Genomic DNA, 24,345 nt, shown 5'->3' on the forward strand with positions numbered 1-24,345 from the left:
GATTCTGTCTATTACAAAACTCCTGGAGACTGTAGAAAAATGGGTAGTGACACGATAGGCCTTGAAACCTTAAGTGGACACTTTACGAACAACATGACAGTAAACCTATTTTTCTCCATTTTCTTATATAAGTGTACTTCATGCTCTGTCTTGTAATGTGTTTATATATTGTGCCATGTTTTTAAAAACTGAAGAATGCCGGCATTGAATTTCATCTTAGGTTTCAATAGAGTGGCTCGTACTTTCTCAGTTTCAATGCCAACCACAGAGCGCATTCAGCAATGTAAATTGCATGCATTGTTACAGTTTCATCTTACTTATACAACAATACATCGGGCTGTGTTTTGCATGGTTAATTTGACAAATGATTGCACTTGTTTTTCCCACAGGCTTTGATCGATGGCTCCTGCGTGACCCTCGAGACTGTGATATTAAATCACACTGTCAATTGAGGATTATATTGTTCCATAGTTCTAAGGCCTCCTTAATTCTCCAACAATATCTACATATATTATCAACAATCGTCTCATTAGGCTTTCTATTTTGCATCCTTGTGCATTGAAGAGCTCTTGATTAATTGTCCAGCTTTTTGCAAGTTTGAGAGAGTATCATCACAAAAAATCATATTTTCCATCTAGATCAAGGCAGGGTTGGGATATCTTCTCAGACTTTCTTAAATTCTTGTGAAATGATAATCCATCTCTTGTTTTTTGGGGGTTTGAAACTACCTGGACATTCCAAAGACATTCCTCAGGCTGTAGCAGCAGATGATTTCCTTCAGCGTTTTCCGCATCTCCTGACTCCTGAAAGCGTAAATGAGAGGGTCGATGACCGAGTTGCACATGATGAGGATGAGGTACATGTTGAAGTGTGACATGAAGCACATGCAGTAGATGTTTCTGGGACAGGAGATCATGAGAATGAGGTGGAGAAAGAACGGAGCCCAGCAGACGATGAAGATCCCCAGAAGGATGGTCAGGGTGACGGCTGCCTTCATGCTGGCTCTCTGGTGGATGGAGTTGTAGCCCGGCAGTGCAGCGATGCGTTTGACGTGAGATCGTGCCAGCATGAACATGTGGCTGTAGAGGGAGGCCATGAGCACGAGCATGATGAAGAACATGGAGACCAAGCACACGATGACAGAAGTGTTGTCGGAGTAGATAATGAAGACGATTCCACAGCCGGTGCAGAAGGTCCAAATCCCGCCAATGATGAGCGCGGCCCGGCGTACCGTCATGATGTTATGATATCTTAAAGCGTAAAAAATCGTGACGTAGCGATCAACAGCTATAGCTAGAAGACTACACATGGACGCCACCACAGAGATGCAGATCATAGAGTCAAAAACGTTGTCCATCTGTCTGATGAAATGGTCCTCCACCACCAGTTGGCGGTTGGTGAGTAAGTAGATGACGATGGTCTCCCAAGCGTTGGAGACGCTCACTAGCATGTCGGCCACGGCCAGGCTGCAGACAAAGAAGTACATGGGTGAGTGGAGGTTTTTGTTTTTCACTATGGCGCAGATGACCAGGATGTTCTCCAGCAGACTGACGATGCCCAGGATGAGGAACACTTCGGTGGCAATGTTGAGCTGCTCGCATGCTTTGGGCTTGGCATGGGATGGGGTCTCGGTGGCGTTCAGGAGGTATGAAACTGGACTGGAGTTGACATGGATGGCCCAAAGGGACAGGGTGGCCTCTGAAGTGTTCATCGTGGATCAGGGTTTCAGTGGGAATTTTGCAGGCTTTTCTTGGAGTCACTGGGTTGGTGGGTTGGGCATCTTTAACCTGTGTGAAATGAAATAGATAATGTTTAAACTATAGGAAGAATATCTTAAAAATGAAGGTTCTTTATGGTTCCATGAAGAACCTTTAACATCCATGGAACATTTCTATTGCACAAAAGGTTCTTCAAAGTGGAGAAAGGTTCTTGAGATGATTCAAATGTTCTTCACACTAAAGCCCTGTTTACACTAGTGCGTTTTCATTTTTAAAACGTTTTAAAATGAAAACGATCCCCGTTTACACTGGCGTTTCAGCTGCGTTTCAGAAACGATGTCTGTCTACACTACACAACCGAAAACACATGTCACATGACCATTCATGCAGGTACAACCATAGACATGTATAGGTAGATGCCCTATTATTTAGATGGCGGACGCGTCTGTGTGCTTGGAGCGGTCGAATGGGGAATCTACCTTTGCATTTCTATGGGTACAACAACGAGTATGATGTTATTGTTTACACGGTCGTCAAGGATACGCAGAGAGAATGTGGGCAGCCACGCCATCGTTTTCAAAAGTCTCGGTTTTGGTCTGTTTACACTGAAACGCAACCCTGGAGCTTTCAAACTGAAACGGGGTCTGAAGCGTTTTCAAAAGTCTCCATTTTGGTTCTTTAAACTGAAACGCAACCCCGGAGTTTTCAAACTAAAACGGGTTCTGCACACTGATCTATAATAGAGAACATTATATATAGACCAGTGGTTCTGCAGCATTTTCAAAAGTCTCCATTTTCGACCTCGAAAACGCCAGAGTAGTGTAAACGATAGGCGTAACCATAGCAAAAGTTATGCGTTTTAAAACAAAAACGCACTAGTGTAAACGGGGCCTGAGAAGTCTTTTAAGAACTGTTCACTGAAAGGTTCTTTGGGAAACCAAAAATGGTTATTTTTTGGAATTACTAACCGACGTTCATTGAAAATACATGCTTGTGGCAAAACTTCTGCAACACTGATATTACATAGCCTAGCTTACTGCACGTTTCACGGGAGTTTCAAAGTGAAATGTCCAGAGAGTTGCGCTAAAATGTGCTTTCAGTATGTGACTGTGGCCACGTTTTTATTACGCTGGTACAGGCACGTATTGCAGTGATTTCATTCCGTCGGTTTTGGTGCATATTGCAGAATTTTTTAAAAGTTGGCTCAGGTCAGGATGATTTCAAGGGCCCAGTGAGGGAGAGGGGGCCCAGGACACAATTTTACTGATGTGGGGGCCAGCAGGGGCGGATTTAACCAATAAGCGAGGTAAGCGGCCGCTTAGGGCCCCGTGGAATCATTTGATATTGGCGAAACATATCTGCAGCGTTGAGCAATGTTGCCGTTCACAGACATGTGCGCTGATTTCTTGAACGCAGTGACCAGAAGTGTTTAAATTAGAATCCACTTACCGATCAAAATGCCGAGTTTTTGTCAAGTGCTGAGTTCTGCAAGTTCGGGGATCATCTCATTATAACAAAGTGTAGATACGATGTAAATAAGAGATTCATTGTGCAGTGTAGAGCTTATTAACGGAACGTCGTGAGATCGCAATGAATTGAAGTGAGAGACAGCTATTGATTATGAGGGAGCGCTCTTCTAGGCTCAGAAGAGAGACATTCACCTCAGTAAAGAAAGTATTGTGTTTCAAGTCACAATTATATTTATCTTGATGTTTCAAAATGACTCTCTTGTGTGCTTCTCCTAGGCGCACGGCGCGAACTGCCGCATACTTGTATAAATGCACGAATGCAATGACTGGAGATTTTCCCTTAATAATAGGTTTTATTTTCGATTTGTTTCTCGGCAAAGCCTACAGTATGCCTTCAGAACATTTGGAATATATAATGAGTTGCATGGGATAATTTTATGTTTGTAAAAAGATTGGAATGGTTTACAATTTATTAAATGGACAAGTGCAAGTTTTTTTTTTTTTTTTTTTGGATAATGTCTTCATTTGTAATCTCAAAAAATAAGGTAGCCAAATTTGGCTTTAGAACAGCATCAGGTCGACAAATTACTGATTGTGACTGTACAAATAAACTATAAACTAGAGCGAGCAAGCAAAATAAGGGTTATAAACACTTGGAATATGGAATGAGTTGCAAGGGGTAGTTTTATGTTTGTAAAAAGATTGAAAATTTTTACAATTTATTAAATAGACAAGTGCACGCATTTTTCTTTCTTTTCTTTCTTTATTTATTTATTTTTTGATAATGTCTTCCTTTTGTGATCCGAAAAAAACAAAAAAATAAGGTAGCCTAATTTGGCTTTAGAACAGCAGCAAGTTGACTAATTACTGGTTGTGAAGGGATAAATAAACTAAAAACTAGAGCGAGCGAGCAAAATAGGGGTTAAGCATAAAAGGATACATAGTTATTGTATGGGGGCCCCATACCTGGAATTTGCTTAGGGCCCCCAAATCGCTAAGTCCGCCCCTTGGGGCCAGAAACCATTGCGGTAGTGTTAAAGAATGCAAAAATAATATAGAAACACATTTGCAGATGCAAGTGTGCTATTTTAACTTCTTTACAGGCCTACGCGGGTTTTAGCTGTTTTGTTGAACCGTAGTTTTACTGGATTCGTACCAGAGCGCTTCACCTCATGTGCAACGCCATATCGCATGAGCTACCAAGCAAACCTCTACTGCAATAGAAAACTCATACATATGAAGGTGTATATGTGACACGAATGTTCAAATGTATCAGTTTTCAAATCTCGCATTATGTTAAAATTGTTTTGAAGTCATAACATATTATCGTGCAAGGAGTTAAAAGTGAGGCTTTTTAATCAAAACTCTGGCCGTGTAAGTCATACTTTGTGTGGAAAGGAATAAAAGTTGTCAGTTTTACTGTCTCTAGTGCTCATTTCAACTGGAAAGTGCAGCGATTTGTACATGTATAGGTACATTTTGGAGTTTTGCCGAAATGTAGGTACAGGCATATGTATTTCCAATGAGCCTGGGTAGGAAATCAATGAGAAACTCCTTCTTTATTTAAGAGTGTATATTGGAAAATGTGACTGGTGCTCGCTCATGCAAAGCTTGCATCCAGAATGGTAGGGTGTTTGGTTAACAGGGCATTGCTGTTTGGTTGTTAGGGTGTTCTGAGCAGTTGCTATATGATTGCTTACAACTTCAAATGAAAAGTATCCAGACTCTGACATTTTATGCCTTGAAACTCTTCATCAGTGAAAGCCTATGGGAATTTTCTCCTGTTGAACCGTCTATCAGGGGAAGTAATAGCTCACTTTTCCATGAAAAGCATCATGATTTGAGAAATGAATTATGTGTGTAGCAAAAATGCTTTATGTTTCTGGACTATAGGGGAAACCAAAGCACCCAGAGGAAAATCACCCACGCAGACACAGGGAAAACACGCAAACCCCACACAGAAAGGCCTCAGGCTCAGTCAGGACTTAAACCAGAGACCTGGCTGTGAGGCACCAACGCTGCCCACTGAGCCACCATGCAACCCACATCAATTATTATAGAATGCAATTCAGATGTACAGTGCCTGGGATTCTTCCATTTTATTTTTTATTATATTTTATTATTTGTCTAAATTGTAAAATGCATAAATTTACATAGAATATTTGAGTTAGTATTTCACACTAATGACACAAATTTGGGGTTGGTAACATTTATTCATGTTTTTGAAAGCAGTCTTTTATGCTGCAAGGCTTCATTTATTTGAACATAAATACAGTAATATTGTAAACAATTATTCAATTTTAAAATATGTAAATATGTAATTTATTCCTGTGATGCAATGCTGAATTTTCTGCATCATTTCTCCAGTCTTCAATGTCACATGATCCTTCATGAATCATTCTGATATGTTGATTTGTTGCTCGAGAAAGATGATTATTATCAGTGTTGAAAACAGCTTCATATTTTTGTGAAATGGAGCATTTTATGTATTCTTTGAGGAATAGAAAGTTCAAAAGAGCAGCATTTATTTGAAACAGAAATCTTTCGAATGGTAGTTTACTGTATATTCCACAAAAATCACATGACAGCTGGAATAGCTACATTTAAACCGGGGGGCTTCTTGTCCCAGATAAACGGGTTACCTTGTTATGGGTAAGGAATCCATATTTAAATTTTTGTTGTTCTTTTTTAGAACAATTAAAAATTGCCTAATATTTCCATTTATTTCCCCATAAAATACATTGGATGATGCTTCATCACTCTGTACATGCTGAACTTAGCTGTAAATATGTTACATGTTAGCATTAATGCACACCGGTCTCAAGGAGGGCATCTTCCTGTATCCTACCGTAAAGCCTCTAAATATTCGGTAATATTTAGTATAGGGACCAATTCTCACTTTTAACAAGTTGCTTATTAGCATACCTATTATTAATAACATATTGGCTGTTTATTAGTGTTTATAAAGCACATATTCTGCATGACCATATTCAACGTCCCCATTCCTACCCAATTCTTAAACTTAACAACTACCGTACTAACTATTAATAATCAGCAAATTAGGAGTTTATTGACGGAGAAGTCATAGTTAATGGTTTGTTAATGGCGAGAATTGGACCTTAAAATAAAGTGTGACCTAATTGATGGTAGCAGTGAAGCTTGCCTTAGTAAACCTCACTAAAAGAGCATAATGATCACAAAGAATTCAGGATGAAAAACAAAGTGCGTGCATGTGTCTGCTAGAAGCTCCACTGTATGGCATTTTGAAAAAAAAGGTGTTATTTTCCAGCTTTCCTGGATGTCGCCCACATCCGGAGGACGAACCTTTGATCACACAGAGACCCAGACGATACCTAATTACGCTTATGAATTCTTCTCTGGCACTAATTCATCATCTCTCTCTCTCTTTAATCTTTGAGATAGCACTTTAAAAGGTTGAAAAAAAACATGATCGTGCCCCAGGGTCTTCCAGCGACATGAAATCTAAGCACTACGCACATCCTCAAAAGCATATGATCATCCGTTTCGTGACAGATGGCCAGTACGGTTTTGAAACAAGCCCATTGTTCATAAAAACAGCCCTGCAAGTATTTTACCACTGAATTACTTTTCCTGTGAAAAGGGAGATTTATTGTGGCTACTGGTGAGCGTCGCTCAGGTCTCTGGTTAAAGGATCCTCTATCTGAATGTGTGCATCAGAAGGCGTTGCTCAATAGTGTGCGTCTACTATCTGCTGATAACTCTACAGTAAATGAGTCACCACCCGACAGAACAGAGGAACCAGAAAGCAAGAAGCACACAGATTCACAGATTCACAGCCAAATCAAATGACTGTATTGACGGGCTGATGGTGGGAGAGCAGTAAATAATGAGTGCTGAAAGCTGGATGAGTCAAACAGAAACACAAAAATGACGAAATCAGTTGTGTTACAGTCTCTCCATCCTACTAATGACTTCCTACAGCACCTGATCAGTTCAGCATGGACTAGTTCAGTTTATGAGTGAATGAGCCTTGAATACTGGTAATACTAAACTATTAAGACATTCATTTTTTTGCAATATTTAATTTAAATTAATTTAAGTTACCGCTGAATGTACTGACAAGCTTTAAGGTAACCTAAAATATAATTTAATGTATTTTCCATTGAAAGTCGTGTGTCATGTATTTCAATATATTTGTAATTATACATTTATAATGATGAAGTTGCAATTTTTTGTATATTAACTTTAAATAGATAAAAACACCACAATATAGCCCTACAGTTAAGATGATAATCAAGTTTGTTTTAGTTTGTTAGTCAGCCTATCAAAATAAGTGTACTTCTTTAAACACAGCAAAACATTATTTAAACAATAATTTAAAATTTACTTATATATTTTATTCATTATATACACTACCAGTCAAAAGTTTTGAACAGTAAGATTTTTAATGTTTTTAAAGAAGTCTCTTCTCCTCACCAAGCCTGCATTTATTTGATCCAAAGTACAGAAAAAAAAAAGAAGAAAAAAAAAAACGGTAAAATTTTGAAATATTTTACTATTTAAAATAACTGTTTTCTATTTGAATATATTTTAAAATGTAAATGTAATTTAAAGCTGAATTATTAGGAGCATTACACCAGTCACACGATCCTTCAGACATCATTCTAATATTCTGATTTGCTGCACATTTATTACTATTATTATTATTATGTTGAAAACAGCTGAGAAGAATTCTTTCAGGTTTTTTTGATGAATAGAAAGTTCAGAAGAACAGAATTTATCTGAAATAGAAATCTTTTGTAACATTATAAATGTATTTATCATACCTTTTGATCAATTTAAAGCATCCTTGCTATATAAAAGTATTCATTTATTTTCCCCCCTTTAATTTCAAAGTACAGTTTTTAAATACTTTTAAGTATGCTACAAGTGCACATAAAAATATTTGATATATGTGCTGTGGGCATGAATAATGCTTCAAATCATGTAACCTTTTGAGGAAAAAAAAATTAAAATCAAGCATGAATCCCATAGATTTACATTGTAAAGGGGTCCTGCACATATCTACTGTGTAAGGATGCAAACATCATAGAGACTGTAGCAACAGAACAGTCTATCAATGCGCAGAACAAAGCAATAAATGAAGGAATATGGTGTTATATAACAGTGTTATATTATAATAACTGTAGAAAAGTCCTTTAACTAAGGTCATTTGTGAAATGCACTGCAGTGGTGACTCATGCTCACGGCATCAATAAAACTTGAGAGAACTTGAGTGAGTGTGAGACAGCAACAGTGTTTCAGTCCAGCAATCGCTTATACATCTTGTAACATCTTTATTGTTCATGTTTCATTTCAATAGGGGAGACTATATCAAACATCGAATTAAATGCATGTTTAACATAATAACTGTGCTTTGGACAAGTAAGACCTGTTCCTGTGGTTTATCCATCAAGTACCCTTGCAATCTAAGGAAATTATATGAGCATTTTGCACTTGATTATGGAATACTTAAAAGCTTAGCTACATTCTCAGAAAAAAAAGGTACATATTACATACCTTATTTACCTCTAAAGTACATTAAAGGTACATTTTAGTACCTAAATGGTACAAATTGAAAAGGCACTGCCCCAGCTTTTGTACTTTTTTGTGTATAATGTGTATAGTGTATAATGCAAATGATTTGAGTTTAAATTGAGTTTTTTTTTTTTTATAATCTGATGCACTGACATATTTTCAGAATCGAGGCAGAGGGAGGAAGCATTATAAGTGGCCATCAACATTACACAAAGTACAACTGTGATTATATAATGTTTCTGTGGGAATATTTGCTTTGCAAACTTTACCAACAATGCCAGGTGGAAAAACAAAAAAACAAAACATAATACAATAAATAAAAAATGCTTGCAGGTCCCAGGTGGCAGAAGAGAAAATCTAGGATAGATTGTAGCCTAGTGCAAACACTTTAATAACGAGATGTGACATTTCAAAGGATTTCATGTTTTTTTTTTATTTATTTTTCAGAAATGTGTCATCAATAGATAAAAGTAAAGCCTACTCACTCCCATTTATGCAAGGACTTACACATACATAGATCCAATGCTCAAATACTCATGTTAGTTTGATTTAAATGATAAATAAAACTTTAATGTGTCATCACATATACTATTTTTGATGTAAATGATCTGATATTCCAGAACCAGAAAGATAATCGTTTTCTCAAATTTTAGTCTACACTCACAATTGGATTGTAAAATAAAATAAAATAACTTGTTTAAATAACTTTGTTAAAATGAGCTGAAGCGACACTATATTTTGTCACCACTTCATTTTCTTATGTTCAATCCACTTACATTTTTGGGTTTAAATTAATAATTAAAAATTTTGGTGTTAAAATTAAGTGTGATTTTATTTTGTTTTTCAGTATTAATGGAAATTTAGTAGAGTTTCTATTGTTTTTGTGGTTAACATTGTGCACAAACGTGGTCCTTAACTTTTTAACATGCTATAGTTATTATCTAACTTATTCTAACTAATTGCCTCTTATCTAGCAGGAACCTAATTGGATTTATTACGGTGATTCAACAAAACATTTGTTTAAATGAACTTGTTTTAGTCTTATTGAATGGATCTCAACTAATTGAGTGGAAATGTTTTCTTCATTTAATTAAGTTTATTGAGCATATTAGCAATTTTTTTAGTCTGTGTCTAATGTCTAGGCCATTACATGCTTTTAAGAGTCCTCTTAAACAGATGCTGTCAAAGTACATGATTAATTATGAGCGTCGGTGCTGGCAGATGGTGGAGTTACAGCATCTTCCAGATGAGGAAGACTATATATAACTGAGCCATGCTGACCAGCAAAACCCTGACCCCGTGCGAAGAAGAAGCCCACCGTTGGGACATTTTAAACAACATCTGATTCAACACATTTGTGCATATTCTAGCTAAATTCATTACCTGTCCACTTCAAAAGTCCAGTGGAAATAGCACCAACCATCTTTGATTATTTGCATACGATTTGGTATGAATGTTTCTAGTTTTCAAAGAAACTGCTGAATTTGGATAAAGTGTATTTTTGGTTGATAACACTATTTTAGAGCTATTTTTAGAAGAAACCATTCGAGATTCGCTGGATGGAGAGAATCTTAAACAGCATCCATTCCTCAGGCCACATTCATATTTTGCATCTTTTTCACTTTTAAAATACATGGCTTTCCCTTCTTTTATATATTCATGTTTTTTATTATTATTTTTCTTAACCCACTGGACAGCTTTACTCCCATCTGTGGAAAAACAATCTCTAAACTCATGTGAAGATCAATTTACTGATTATGGAAATGATTTGTGTTTGTCCAAAAATACTTTGCTTATAGATTTATCTGAAGTAGTACTAAATACGGAGTGGAAAAGTGTGTCCTCGAGGAGCATTTGCTTCTTTATATAAAGCCTGTTTGCTTTTTTACTTCACACTTTATTATGTGTTATTTATTTATTTTAAAAAGAAGTGTGCAAATACGAGTGTCTGAGAACATTAACTCTGTTTTTCATAATGAAGTTCTTTCTGGCATGTACAGACACAGTTCTCTGTGTAATTGTTTCCCATCACATACTGCCTTATGTAAGGGATAATGTACGTCCAGCCGGTTGTTATCGCAGAATAAAAGGATTTATTCTGCGATATGGGAATTTAAATGACTCTTTAAAAAAGGACATGCTGTAGAACAATAGGAATAATTGTCTCTATACTGCTAACCATCTATGTATGTCAAACCAAAAATGTAAAACCGTAAAAGAAGAAGTGATCAAGTGATCCAGGAAAAAAGCTGCAAGGATCCACCTCGAAATGAAATCTTTCCAGAATAAAATGACAACATTAGCTTGAGTACAGTTGTATTCAGTTACACTACATGAAGCATTGGACTCTAATTATTAGACACTGTTACAGTTTGAGAACCACTGTTCTAAAAATTAAAAAAGCAAAAATTAAAGCTTGGGGAAAATAAAATAAAATAAAATAAATGTAGCATCTACTGCAGTTATTTAAATATGGCTGTGAATAAAACATTTCTGCCCTAAATTTTGCTCCATATCCTGGTGCGAATTCAAAAATAGCAGACAGTTTCAGGATCCTCATTAGAAAGTAGTGTTTTGACAGCAAAAATACTTTCTATTCACCCCGTTGTCCAATCTCTGTCTCCCTCCTCACGTGATTTTGACCTATAGTTTGTACCTCAGACACCATCACCTGCATTCAGACTCATCCCGCATTAATTCAGCTCCTCAAGAGTTCCTATGAAAGGAACGGATTTCATTTATTGACACACACGCATTCTTTTGCAGACATCTAATTGGTCCGTTCTGCTCTGTGTAGCGCATGTGAATCACAGAGGCCTCTGGGACCCCACACAAAGACGGCAATTGATCTGCCAGCATTGTGCATTTCTCATTGCAATGAATCAAATTCAGATACAGAATCCTTTTATGATCTCATGGCCTGTTCTCAGAGGTGAGACATTTCTGGAAATTGTGTTATTTAAGAAAGCGTATAACACACCTTTATAGTATTCAGCAACGGCAGCGGACGCATGCTGTCTGCGGAGCGCTGGAGGATGAGTCACTGACCTCCAAAACAAACAAATCTTGATGAATAAAGATTGCTTTTTTACAAGCCAAACATTTAGCATCAGACTCTGGGTCATTCCTGTTATGGTTGGGATTTGAACTCAGGCAATGCACGTTGTTCATTATAACTTTATTATAATTTAAACCTTTTTGAGGTTTTGATACTATCTTCCCTTGGGGAAAATGTAGTGTTAAACTGCTGCATACTACAAATCTTAAAATATATATTTAAAGAAAAAAGAAAAAAACGATACTCGCATACAATAATGTTAAAGGTGATTTGGTTTAAAAACATGTTGTGTTATGCAGGTTGAAATGATTTGCAGGGAAGGTGGGATCTTATGCTTTCAAAGCTAGCTTGCTATATTGCCAGCCTCTCTGAAATTGCCTACTATACCTTTAAGTGTACTTAAAAAGAGTTGACTTTCATGACTGTTTCTTAAGTTCATTTTAAATAATGTCAAATTAAGAATGTCATAAATTAAGAATGAAAAATTATGATAATCTTGTGTCGTGTTTAATGAAGTACAGGTGCTGGTCATATAATTAGAATATCATCAAAAAGTTGATTTATTTCACTAATTCCATTCAAAAAGTGAAATTTGTATATTATATTCATTCATTACACACAGACTGATATATTTCAAATGTTTATTTCTTTTCATTTTGATGATTATAACTGACAACTAAGGAAAATCCCAAATTCAGTATCTCAGAAAATTAGAATATTGTGAAAAGGTTCAATATTGAAGTAGAGGTCCGCATTCCCGCGGCTGTCCCGGCCCGCAGACAGAACAGGCAGGCTGTCGATGAGTGATAGAGCAGAATAAAGATGGAGCAAAGTGTGGATGCGCTGTCCTTGAAGAACGCTCAACTCGGTTTTGTTTATATTTTGCTTAGCCTATAATTTTAAATGACAGATGTCGAATTTATTTATTTATTTATTTTTCTTCCGCGACACTTTTCCTAGGCTACTGTGTTTACAGCAAGATGTTAAACGAATTTAGTATTTTGACAAGACGAATAAAATTATAATAGGCCATTTTTGTACAACCTACATTTTGTTTCCCTCTGCGACACTTGTTCCTATTGTGTTGTAAAGGTTAAACGAATTGTATCCTGACAAGACGAATAAAAATAAGGAATACAATTTTTGTACATTTTTATTTTCTCTGTGACACTTTTTTTCCTACTGTGTTGGCAGCAAAATGTTAAACGAATTTCGTGTCTTGACACAAAATTCGTTTAACATTTTGCTGTCAATAAAAGACTCTTGACTAGACGAATAAAATAACAAATACAATTTTGTGCAGACTACACTTTTATTTGTTAGCCTATCTGTCTTTCTTTCAGTAGAGGAAATTTAAATGTGTGATTCTGGAAACGAGATCTAAATTTAGCGGGAACGGTCGGGAAGAAAATTATTCAAAGTGGACAGCGGGTGAACAAAGAGTAAATATATGGCGGGTGGGTGCGGGATATAACCTGGCGGGAGCGGGACTTAAAAAACAGTCCAGCGCAGACCTCTATATTGAAGACACCTGGTGCCACACTCTAATCAGCTAATTAACTCAAAACACCTGCAAAGGTCATTGCAAAAGAGGCTGGCTGTTCACAGAGCTCTGTGTCCAAGCACATTAATAGAGAGGCGAAGGGAAGGAAAATATGTGGTAGAAAAAAGTGTACAAGCAATAGGGATAACCGCACCCTGGAGAGGATTGTGAAACAAAAGCCATTCAAAAATGTGGGGGAGATTCACAAAGAGTGGACTGCAGCTGGAGTCAGTGCTTCAAGAACCACTACGCACAGACGTATGCAAGACATGGGTTTCAGCTGTCGCATTCCTTGTGTCAAGCCACTCTTGAACAACAGACAGCATCAGAAGCGTCTCACCTGGGCTAAAGACAAAAAGGACTGAACTGCTGCTGAGAGGTCCAAAGTTATGTTCTCTGATGAAAGTAAATTTTGCATTTCCTTTGGAAATCAGGGTCCCAGAGTCTGGAGGAAGAGAGGAGAGGCACGCAATCCACGTTGCTTGAGGTCCAGTGTAAAGTTTCCACAGTCAGTGATGGTTTGGGGTGCCATGTCATCTGCTGGTGTTGGTCCACTGTGTTTTCTGAGATCCAAGGTCAACGCAGCCGTATACCAGGAAGTTTTAGAGCACTTCATGCTTCCTGCTGCTGACCAACTTTATGGAGATGCAGATTTCATTTTCCAACAGGACTTGGCACCTGCACACAGTATCTGGTTTAAGGACCATGGTATCCCTGTTCTTAATTGGCCAGCAAACTCGCCTGACCTTAACCCCATAGAAAATCTATGGGGTATTGTCAAGAGGAAGATGAGAGACACCAGACCCAACAATGCAGATGAGCTGAAGGCCACTATCAGAGCAACCTGGGCTCTCATAACACCTGAGCAGTGCCACAGACTGATCGACTCCATGCCACGCCGCATTGCTGCAGTAATTCAGGCAAAAGGAGACCCGACTAAGTATTGAGTGCTGTACATGCTCATACTTTTCATTTTCATACTTTTCAGTTGGCCAAGATTTCTAAAAATCCTTTCTTTGTATTGGTCTTAAGTAATATTATAATTTTCTGAGATACTGAATTTGGGATTTTCCTTAGTTGTCAGTTATAATCATCAAAATTAAAATAAATAAACATTTGAAATATATCAGTCTGTGTGTAACGAATGAATATAATATAAAAGTTTCACTTTCTGAATGGAAATAAATCAACTTTTTGATGATATTCTAATTATATGACCAGCACCTGTACACTTATTTGGATGTGTTAACTACTAAAGCAAAGTACTTGATTATCAATTTAACTGTAGTGTGTTATTTGATATGTTATGATCATTTGAATTTAATATATTTTAAATCTACTAAACTGCAACTTCACCATTACAAATGTGCAATTACAAAAATATTCAAAAATACATGATATGCATCAATAAAAATTACATTCAGATATATTTTAGTTTATTATAAATGCCTGTCAGTACATTCAGCAGTGCACTTTAACATATTTCAGTGACAATAGAATTATGAAATTACATACAAGAGGCACTTAAGTCCTTTTAAGTCCTATAATTAAATACCTGTATTAAGTCAATAAACTACTCTTTATTTATAATTATTTATAATTACATTTAATATAAATTTAAACTATAAAAAATCAGTAAAAATTTCCAAAGGGTTACCAGTTTTTAATCATTGTATCAGGAATGCTTTATCGTGATAATCCATCAATCTGTTGCTAATATTTACTCACGCTTTTGCTGTTGTTTTCCCTCCAGCAATGATGTCACTTCCTGGAGAATGATGTAATTTTGATGTCACTGGATTGTGTTAGGAAACTGATGATCATTAAAAAATAAATAAATAAATACATGCATACATACTGTACATAAAAGCTATAAATTGATCACCAATTAAAACAACATTCCCAAGAAAGCATGTTCTGTTTCAAATAATTGATTAGAAGAATGGGTGTGGAATTTTTTTATTTTTTATTATTATTATTATAAAGTATACTGTTATTTAAATGGTTAGGGTTAATATCACTTTGTTCTGTAACTTTTTGGTCTGTACTGCAACAGCAGTGACCCACTGAATGTGGTGACTGGGAACTGACACCTTTTTCATCCAACCTGAAAGAAACTAACAGCTTTCCTCTCTGCCTTTTTGTTTATAGGTACTTCTTGGGCATCAATCCAGAGACGGCAGAGAGGACATATCAACCAGCAAGTCTGTACACTGATCAGGAAACTCATTGAGTTCGAATGGATGTCAATCTTGTGTGTAAGCAATGTTCCAACGCCAAAATGGACAAACTCAACTCTGGCTTTGTGTTAAGCTAGATGTAGTCATGCAGTAAGATGATCAGTGAATATGTTCTATAGTGTGTCCTGGTTCAATGGAGAGAAGCATGACCGTCTGAACCTCTTTGCTGGAGAGTTTAGACGGAATTTATTAAACTGCAAAATAAATGTGTACAATTGATTGTTTTTGTGTTTATTTGAATTGAACATATATTTCCAGTGTTATAGGTTATTGAATGGGTTAACAGATAAAATGTAAAAATTACAGTATTTTATAATAAATTAAAAGTACATTTTAAATTAAAAGTTTTTAATTAACAATAAATTTTATAGTAAATTAAAAACACAATACTGGCTACTGAGTTGCATTACTATTACAGTTTACACTGTAATTCTACAGCAGAATACTGCTAAATTGCAGTAATCTGATGGCATTAACTGTGACTTCACCGCTAAATACAGTAATTCTACAGGAGCATACTGCTAAATCACAGTATAAATAATAACTACTGTGAAGTCACAGTATACAGCTGTCATTTCAAAAATTAAAAAATACAGTAACTTACTGTGAAAGTAATGCAACTAGTAGCCAGTAATTTACTGTGAATTTTTGATTCTAAATTCTCACTGAATGAGCCACTATAAAATAACATCTGCGATGGCACATTCTACGATTATGCGTTGGCCACTATGAAATGATAATAGTTATTTGTATTTATATCAATAAATTGCTATTATTTCCTACTAATAAAACAATCTTGCTAATAAATAAACAAAAAATGATAATAATGTATAAATATTCTAAATTTAAATGAAGACTTCAGATGCAAAAACCTCAGAAAAGTCTCGGTTTTTGCATCTGTAGTCTTCAATTGTAATATTAATAAATTTAATATTACCCTTAATAAAATTAATATAAATTTTAATGAATCCCGGTGTCTTTTTTGTATTGCCTTTTCCTCTGTTTTATAAAACTGTAATCCACTTAGATCTCTACGTTAAAGCACTTTTACTGAAGGTAGAGAAAACTAATATGATTTCCATTTAATTTTTTTAAATAATGTTTAACAGAAATATTTTATAAAATATATTAAACTGTAGACAGACTGGCGATATGAATATACGCTGTATAGGAATGATCCACCTTGTAATTACATATAATTCACAAGCGCAAAGATATGAAATGAATGTGTAATAACGATTTTAGCTCGATGTCACCTTAAATTAACCTCCATGCACATGGAGCACACACACGCAGAATGTGTCATATGAGAGGTTATAATAACCGGCCTGTGCGTCATCTGTTTCAGATCATCGTGGTCACAGAGTTATGAAAGCGCTGAGGTCTCCTCACATTTAGTGGCTCATTCTTGTGGTGTGCTGCTGCCACAAACACTGAGCTCTTTTACAGATCAATGAGGGGGGTTTTCGGATGATGCCTCAGAATATTTCACAATGAATGTGTTTATTCTCTGTGTCTTGTTGTGGATAAACATGTGCAGAACAGCTTGCTTTCTAAAGAGAGCTTCAAAATGTCCTGGTGTGACACTTCATGAATAAAACATGTTGGGAACACCTTGTGCTCCTGCAGTCTAATGACACTGAGACCTCGTTTCTGAGTGCTGGGATAATCAACTGTCTTGTTTACTCTTCACAATCCTTAACCCCTCAGCTTATGCTTTTAAATTTAAAAAGAAATTAAAGCCAGACGTACTGTATAGAATGGATGAACCGCAGGAAGTCTTTCCAACTAGCACGAAATATGGTAATCGGGGTACATTTCTATTCTACACCATATCCAAAACATTTTAAAGTGCGCTCATGAGTTTTTGATGGAATCTGCAATACATACATCTCGCACTTGAATTTCAAATAACCTTGCAGCATGAATAGACAAATAGCTGTTTCAATCTTTGTCTGATTAGCTGTTCTGCTGCTATTTCTAAGAAATGCAAAAGTAAAACACTGAAATGAACAAGAAACTATTTTCACTACATTGTTTTCTGAAAACAAAATCTACAGACCTGCGTGAAATATGGAAGTAAAGCCATTTTAATGCAATTTTCAATTCAAATGACAAATGTTATTAACGACATACTGCTAGCACAAGCTATTAAATTATATTTTTTAAGTAACTAAAATTGTAAAATAATTTTATATCAGGACATTTTTAATCATTGCCCTTGTGAAAAAGAGCACATCAAAATATGTTAAAAGAGTACTTATTATGGAAATCGTATGCTTTAAAATAAATATAAGTGTGAACTGAATGTACAGTAATTTAATTGCATGTTAATTGCAGTTCGGTGAAAATGCATTATAGTTTATATTTATACCAAATGCAATTAGCTGAACTAATTTAGAGTGCTTCTTAAGTAGTACATCTTTATGCGTAATTTCACATTTTTTTAATATTGTCACTGAAATATGGTTAAAGTGAACTGCTAAATGTACTGACAAGCATTAATGATAAACTAAAATATACTTTAATGTAATTTCTATTGAAACTTGTATGTTATGTATTTAAATATATTTGTAATTACACATTTTTTTAATGATGACGTTGCAATTTAGTAAAATATATTAATTTAACACACTACAGTTAAAATCATAATCAAGTCCTTTACATGTGCTTTATGTTAGTCAACACATCAAAATAAGTGTACTTCATTAAAACACGACAAAATATTATTAAAACAATAATTGTACTTCCAAGTAAAACTTTTAATTTGATTTATTATTACAAAATGCACTTTTTAAAAGTGTGTTAGGAAACTATTTAATTAATATTATATTATATGCAAAAATATACTGTTAAGATTTAGAGTACACTACAAGTGCACATTCAATACAATTAAGCGCACTTGTTGCCTTTAACATTTTTGCTGATTACAAATTGTTTTATGGATTTTTCAATAAAGGCTGTTTATTATAACAACTTACCCCATATAGTGTGATGTAATGCTGATATTGTGTATCTCTGTGTCTCCTGTACATAATACAGGAATATACTGGACTATAGATAAATCCAGACCGAGGAAATTATGCAATGCACTGAAGTCATTGCTAATATTGTCTGACTGACTTCACCAAAAGTGCTCCAAATTCCCATCATCACTTGCAATATTTCAAGACTTGTTCAACTGAGTGACAGCTGCTGAAACAAAGCTGTTTTTATATCGCTTTCTTCTGAACTGTTGGACTATAAACCTTCGTCCGGAAGAAAGACGCTAAGAATTCACTGCACAAAGAAGTCGTCCTTCAAGATCGAGCCATTCGTCTGCTGTAACTGTCTGATATACAGAGACGCTGGGCTAAGCTGCAACTCTCCAGTCAGCCTAATAGATCATGTAACAAAGAATGTCTCTTCTTAAAGATAGATTTCCAAACCAACACAAAAATCGATTCAATAAAAACACAACAGAATAAAATCATCATGGTTTTGTCAATGACTGTGAAAATGGGTGCCCATTGTTCATAATTTGCTTCAAAGTTCAGTTTTGAGTCAATAATTTTCCCAAGATATTTATAGGATTCTATGTGTAAACAAACCATTGTCATCAAAAGTCAAATTAAAAATGCACTATAGCATTGTGATAATGCCACATTTATTAACTAGAATCACGTATAGAATAAGCAACAAGCTATATTTGCATGCAGCAATGTGCTACATATTTGCTATTTAGCAAAAAACAGCATCTCACAATCCATCTAAAAACATCAAAGACACATATTTTGGGCATTTTTCTTACATAACACTGAACAGAGAGACTCCACATACAGCATATGGCATTTATCAATGACGTGATGCAGATCTGGGTTGATTCCCCAGGGCTTATTAAAGCAGGAAGCATCTGAATCAGGCCTGTGGATTTAAACGCCACTACAAATAAACAACCCTCTTTTATCTAGGGCTGCGTGGATGTTTATTGCTTTTTCTTAAATAAGCTCAGAGGACCTTCTTGACCTTCAGTCAAGCCTAACGTTCCTGCTGTGGTTTGCGTCCATGCACCACTGCAGCAGGCACACACACACACACACACAGAGAGAGAGAGAGATGTGGCATGATCTGCACACACACCCACGCAGCTCTGACTCAGTCCCACGAACACACTCTGCAATGCCTAACGCTGGATACGTTTCAAACACAGTGAACCGCCTACCAGCATTTTTGGCATCAGAGGTGCTTTCCAAGTCAGTAGATCTCACATTCTTAGCATCTATTTATGCCGCACTTTCAAAGACACTACAAGAAGTACATAAATAGTACAGATACATACAGACAAACACAAGCAGCTGAACTGGCTCACATCGCACCTACTGTATAATGGTTGAGAGTATGCTGTCTATTAGCACTGAAATGCCAAATGAGAGATAATTTGGACCATTTGCTTCAATTAACCAATTAAAAAAGCCAGTTTATTTGAGGCATCACTCAATGGCTTTCCCAGAAGTCCCTCTGCAGTATTTCACATGTCGCTTCTGTACTGAATCAAATATTTAGTAAATGATGTTTTAGCTTCGGATGTTGGACTCCAACATGTCAACATTCATCAATTTACAAACAGATTGGACTAAATCATTTTCATTGATCAGTATTTTTCCCAGAAGTCCTTAAGTTGCATTATTTTCATATAGTGACAATTTAAACTGTTTTTGATTGTGTAAAATGTTGTCGCTGTGCAGCACCTGACATGTTACTGTCCATTAGTTAATGCCTTGTGAAGTGAAAAGCTGCGTGTTTATTTAGGCATCTAACTTCAAAGTCCATAATCCATAATAACACTTCTTCCAGTGAAAAAGTCCATCCCCTGTTGTCTCTCACATCAAAATCCACCCACATATTTGTTTAGAGCTGTTTTAGACTGTTTTTACTTATAAACGATGCTTCATCTGTGCAGATATCTCTCCTGATTTAGACCAGACAACCTTTTAACTGGAGAAAATAATATTATGGACAGAGAACTCGTATTTTAGCCGGAAACAACAGTTGGAAGTTAAAATGCCTCAAGGATGGATTTGTTTCTTACAAACATGCAGCTTTTTTTTTTATTAAGTTTCATAGATTGTGTAAAATGTTGTCGCTATGCTGCATCTGGCATGTTATTGTGTTATTGTTTTATAAAAACATATTGAAATATATATGATTTGTTGAACACTGTTAATAATATGTTTTTGATTGGGTCAAATTCTGCACTATTTATGGTTCCAACATGTCACATCATTGTTTTTATTATATTTTTCGGCGTATTGATTAGCCTACCATTTGTATAACCACAGTTTTGCTACAAATAACATGGTTAAACTATGGTTTGTTTAGCAAAACCATGGTTCATTTGTGGTTACCATGGTTTAACCATGGATTTTTGTCTTTATTTGCGATAAAACTACAGTTAACTTCCGTAAGGATATATTTCGCCATATATGCTTAAGGAATATAGGCTATATATATTTGTTTTGTTGTAGTTTTGTTTTGACACTTAAGGTCTTTTGATGTTTCAAACTTTTATTTATAGGCTATATTTATCCATATTATATGCAGAGGCGTAGTTTGTGTGTGTGTAACCCCCCCACCCCCCCCAATAACCAAAACTAGCAAGTACAGCACTACCAGCACTAACATATATTAAAATCTTTTTAAACTACTCATGACCACCTTTACTAGAATTGATCACTTTTTATCGTCTTATTTATTGTGTAAAATTTAGTCTAACTAGTAGAATTCATATTAGATAATCTGTTAAGGGAATAGATTTTTAGTTAGTAAAGAAACTTTAGGTAGTTTCTTCATAACAAATGCAATATTGATTGATTTAAAAAAAAAAAGAAAAAAAAAGTCATTATTGGCCTGGTACGCTGAAAAAAAAAAATCATTCATTGAAGGTAAGTGGTTGCAATCAATTTATTTGAGCTACATTTAAATAAACAAACTTAGTTGACTAACTTTCAACATATATTTTTCAGCTAAAATAAATTGTTTGCAACCTCTTACCTTAAAATAAAAAGAGTGTAATAGTCTCATAACAAATGCTACAGTTAAGAACTATGATACATGGTCTTCAGATGGCCTATTCCAAAAGATTGCATATATTAAATCATTAGTAATGAACTGTTAAGGACTAAGAAATAAACAATATCAATATAAGAAAATGTTAAGTTAGATTGACTTCCCATGGCATGTTGAATTAGAACATAAAATAATATAAAATACATTACATATATATCCTATATAAACAAGTAATTGTTAACTATGATGTTACTTTATTGCACCAATTTTGCATAGATGATAGCACAAAAGACAATTTCACAAAAATGAATATATAAGAAAACAAACAAACAAATAAATAAACCGTATGAGTGAGCATGACCTGGGACTCTATGTTCAAATGTTCAAACCAAAACTACGCCCTTGATTATATGTAGTTCAGCTAACAAAGAAGCACGACTAAGTAAGCGTGAACTCTGTACATCATTCACGGCGGACAGAGACACTGAAAAAAAGTGAATAGAAGCAGACGAGTGTTGCATATACTACCATTCCACTCCTACATTAACACTTCTGCCACAACTTTAAATGGCACAAATAGTAAGCGCGCTATTCCGAATTCAGCCGCTGAAACAGATCCAGCGTCTTCCTAATCGATAAGACTGAGTCATTTGCGCATGGGACTTCTGCGCTCTAAAAAGGCAGCTCGTTGGGTTTTGAGACATACCCACACTCACTCCGTCAACACACCTCAGTGTTTAGCAAAAAAAAAAAAAAAAAAAAATTCATTCATTCTTCGAAAACAGCTTTCGATCTCTGAACATAATGAGTCTAAGCAAACAATATTCAAAAGCGCCAAAGATGGATGAACCACGCACCAAAATATTCGGTTTAGCTTCACACCGCTACACAAGCAGCAGCATAAAATATCAAAGTTATTCAAATAACAGAAGTTTGTCATGCTAGCTTGTTAGCTATTACTAAGTTACCTGTCGGAGAGTAATGCTGGGATGATATTATCTATATTAGTGCATGAACTGCACTCAACATTTAGCTACAGCAACATAACACCAGTGGTTCCTTCGTTTGATACATTTATAGGACATAACAGTGCATGTTCTGTTTTTTCCATGTTTGAAAAGTTAGAAATAGCATTGTATGTCGATAAATGGCAGGGAAGTGTATATACGCGCTGTAGCTTGAATCTTGATGAATGAACGTTAAATTAAATTTCAGCACTAGTTAGCGGACAGCGCCGAATCAATGAGAGATCCGCATCATTGTCTACAGTAAATGAATTGACAAAATACAGGCTGATGTAGAAAAACGGAGTTTACATGGTTAACAAGCTTTCTTCACGGATGGTGATGCTTTTAGGCTTTTGACATGGTAGAAACAACGCATGAGCGGGTAAATATTCTTAATCACGGTGCAACAAACAAAATATATACATATATATATATATATAATGTTATAATAATGCTGCATAAGTTTCGGTGGGACGTATAGCGCACCTCAAACACATCGAGGCACGGAAGAAATAACGAAGCTGGAGTTTAGTAATTGACTCACCTGTTATGAGCAGGAGATGTCTTGTACTGAATCTGTTCACCGTTAAGAATCTCAAAGTCTGTGTTTCTTTCAGTCCATGGCCGTTTATTCGCGCTGGAGGAGGATTTTTGAAGATCTGTATGAAGAACGGGGCTCTGCTGCATCAGATGCATATATAGGATCGGGAACAGCGACAGCTCCACCTCCAGAGCTTCTGAAGCTTTCGGAGCATCCTCACACTACAGGAGCGAGGCTTCATTAAACACTGGAATCAAACTCGAAGTCTCTGTTTTCCATATAATAAGACCAGAACTCTAGCCACTTTCCAGAAAAGAGCTGGGTGAAATATTATTAATATTGAGTTGGGTACAGTAGCCTATATTTTAATTAAATTCCCATTTTCAGCTTTCTATACCATTTGTGGCACCAAGCAGTATTGCAATAATGACAAGTGAATGATAAAAAAAATGCTGTCTTTTTTTGCACTTGATGATGATATAATAATAATAATAATAATAATAGCAATAATATGAATATGAACAATGAAGATGAAAGAAGGCTGCAGGGGATACATGCAATTAAGTAATAAAGAGATAAATGTGGAATCAACAGAGAAAATTAATTGAGTTGATCATTGAGTTGATCAAGTAGATATGATAGCTGGCAGAACTTAAAGGGATAGTTCAACCAAAAAATTTAAATAAATAAATAGCCTAAATACAAAGCTGAAAATGCCCTTACCCTCAGGCTATCAAATATGTAGATAAGTTGTTTCTTCAGGGGAACAGATTTGTATAAATGTAGCATCACATCACTTACTCATCAATGAATCCTCTGCAGTGAATGGGTGCCGTCAGAACGAGAGTCCATACAGCTGATAAAAACAGCACAATAATGCACAAGTAATGCACACCCCTCCAGTCCATCAAGTAACACTTTGTGCTCCAAAATGTGCATGTTAATAAGAAACAAATACATAATTTTAACTTTAAACTTTCATAATTCATAATAACACTTCCTTCAGTGAAAAAGTCCATCTCCTGTTGTCCTTTCAAATCAAAATCCACCCACATATTTGTTTAGAACTGTTTTGGACTGTTTTCACTTGTAAACGGTGCTTGACCTGTTCATATTTCTATCCTAATTCAGAGAAGATGACTTTATTTTACGAAATTTACAAAAG

The 24,345-nt window shown here is 35.6% G+C and overlaps 1 protein-coding gene across 1 annotated transcript; it reads right to left on the minus strand.

Annotated features, from left to right (window-relative positions):
• Positions 1–614: 614 nt before the first annotated feature.
• On the minus strand, positions 615–23,383 carry mc5ra (melanocortin 5a receptor). The gene is made up of 2 exons (XM_058752597.1): positions 23,184–23,383; positions 615–1,787 (listed from the first exon to the last, which is right to left on the minus strand). The coding sequence occupies exon 2, from the start codon at positions 1,709–1,711 to the stop codon at positions 725–727; it is 987 nt and encodes a 328-aa protein (XP_058608580.1). The 5' UTR covers positions 1,712–1,787; positions 23,184–23,383; the 3' UTR covers positions 615–724.
• Between the last annotated feature and the right edge of the window lie 962 nt (positions 23,384–24,345).

Source organism: Onychostoma macrolepis, chromosome 19, assembly GCF_012432095.1.
Source record: "Onychostoma macrolepis isolate SWU-2019 chromosome 19, ASM1243209v1, whole genome shotgun sequence".
Classification (NCBI taxonomy): Eukaryota; Metazoa; Chordata; class Actinopteri; order Cypriniformes; family Cyprinidae; genus Onychostoma; species Onychostoma macrolepis.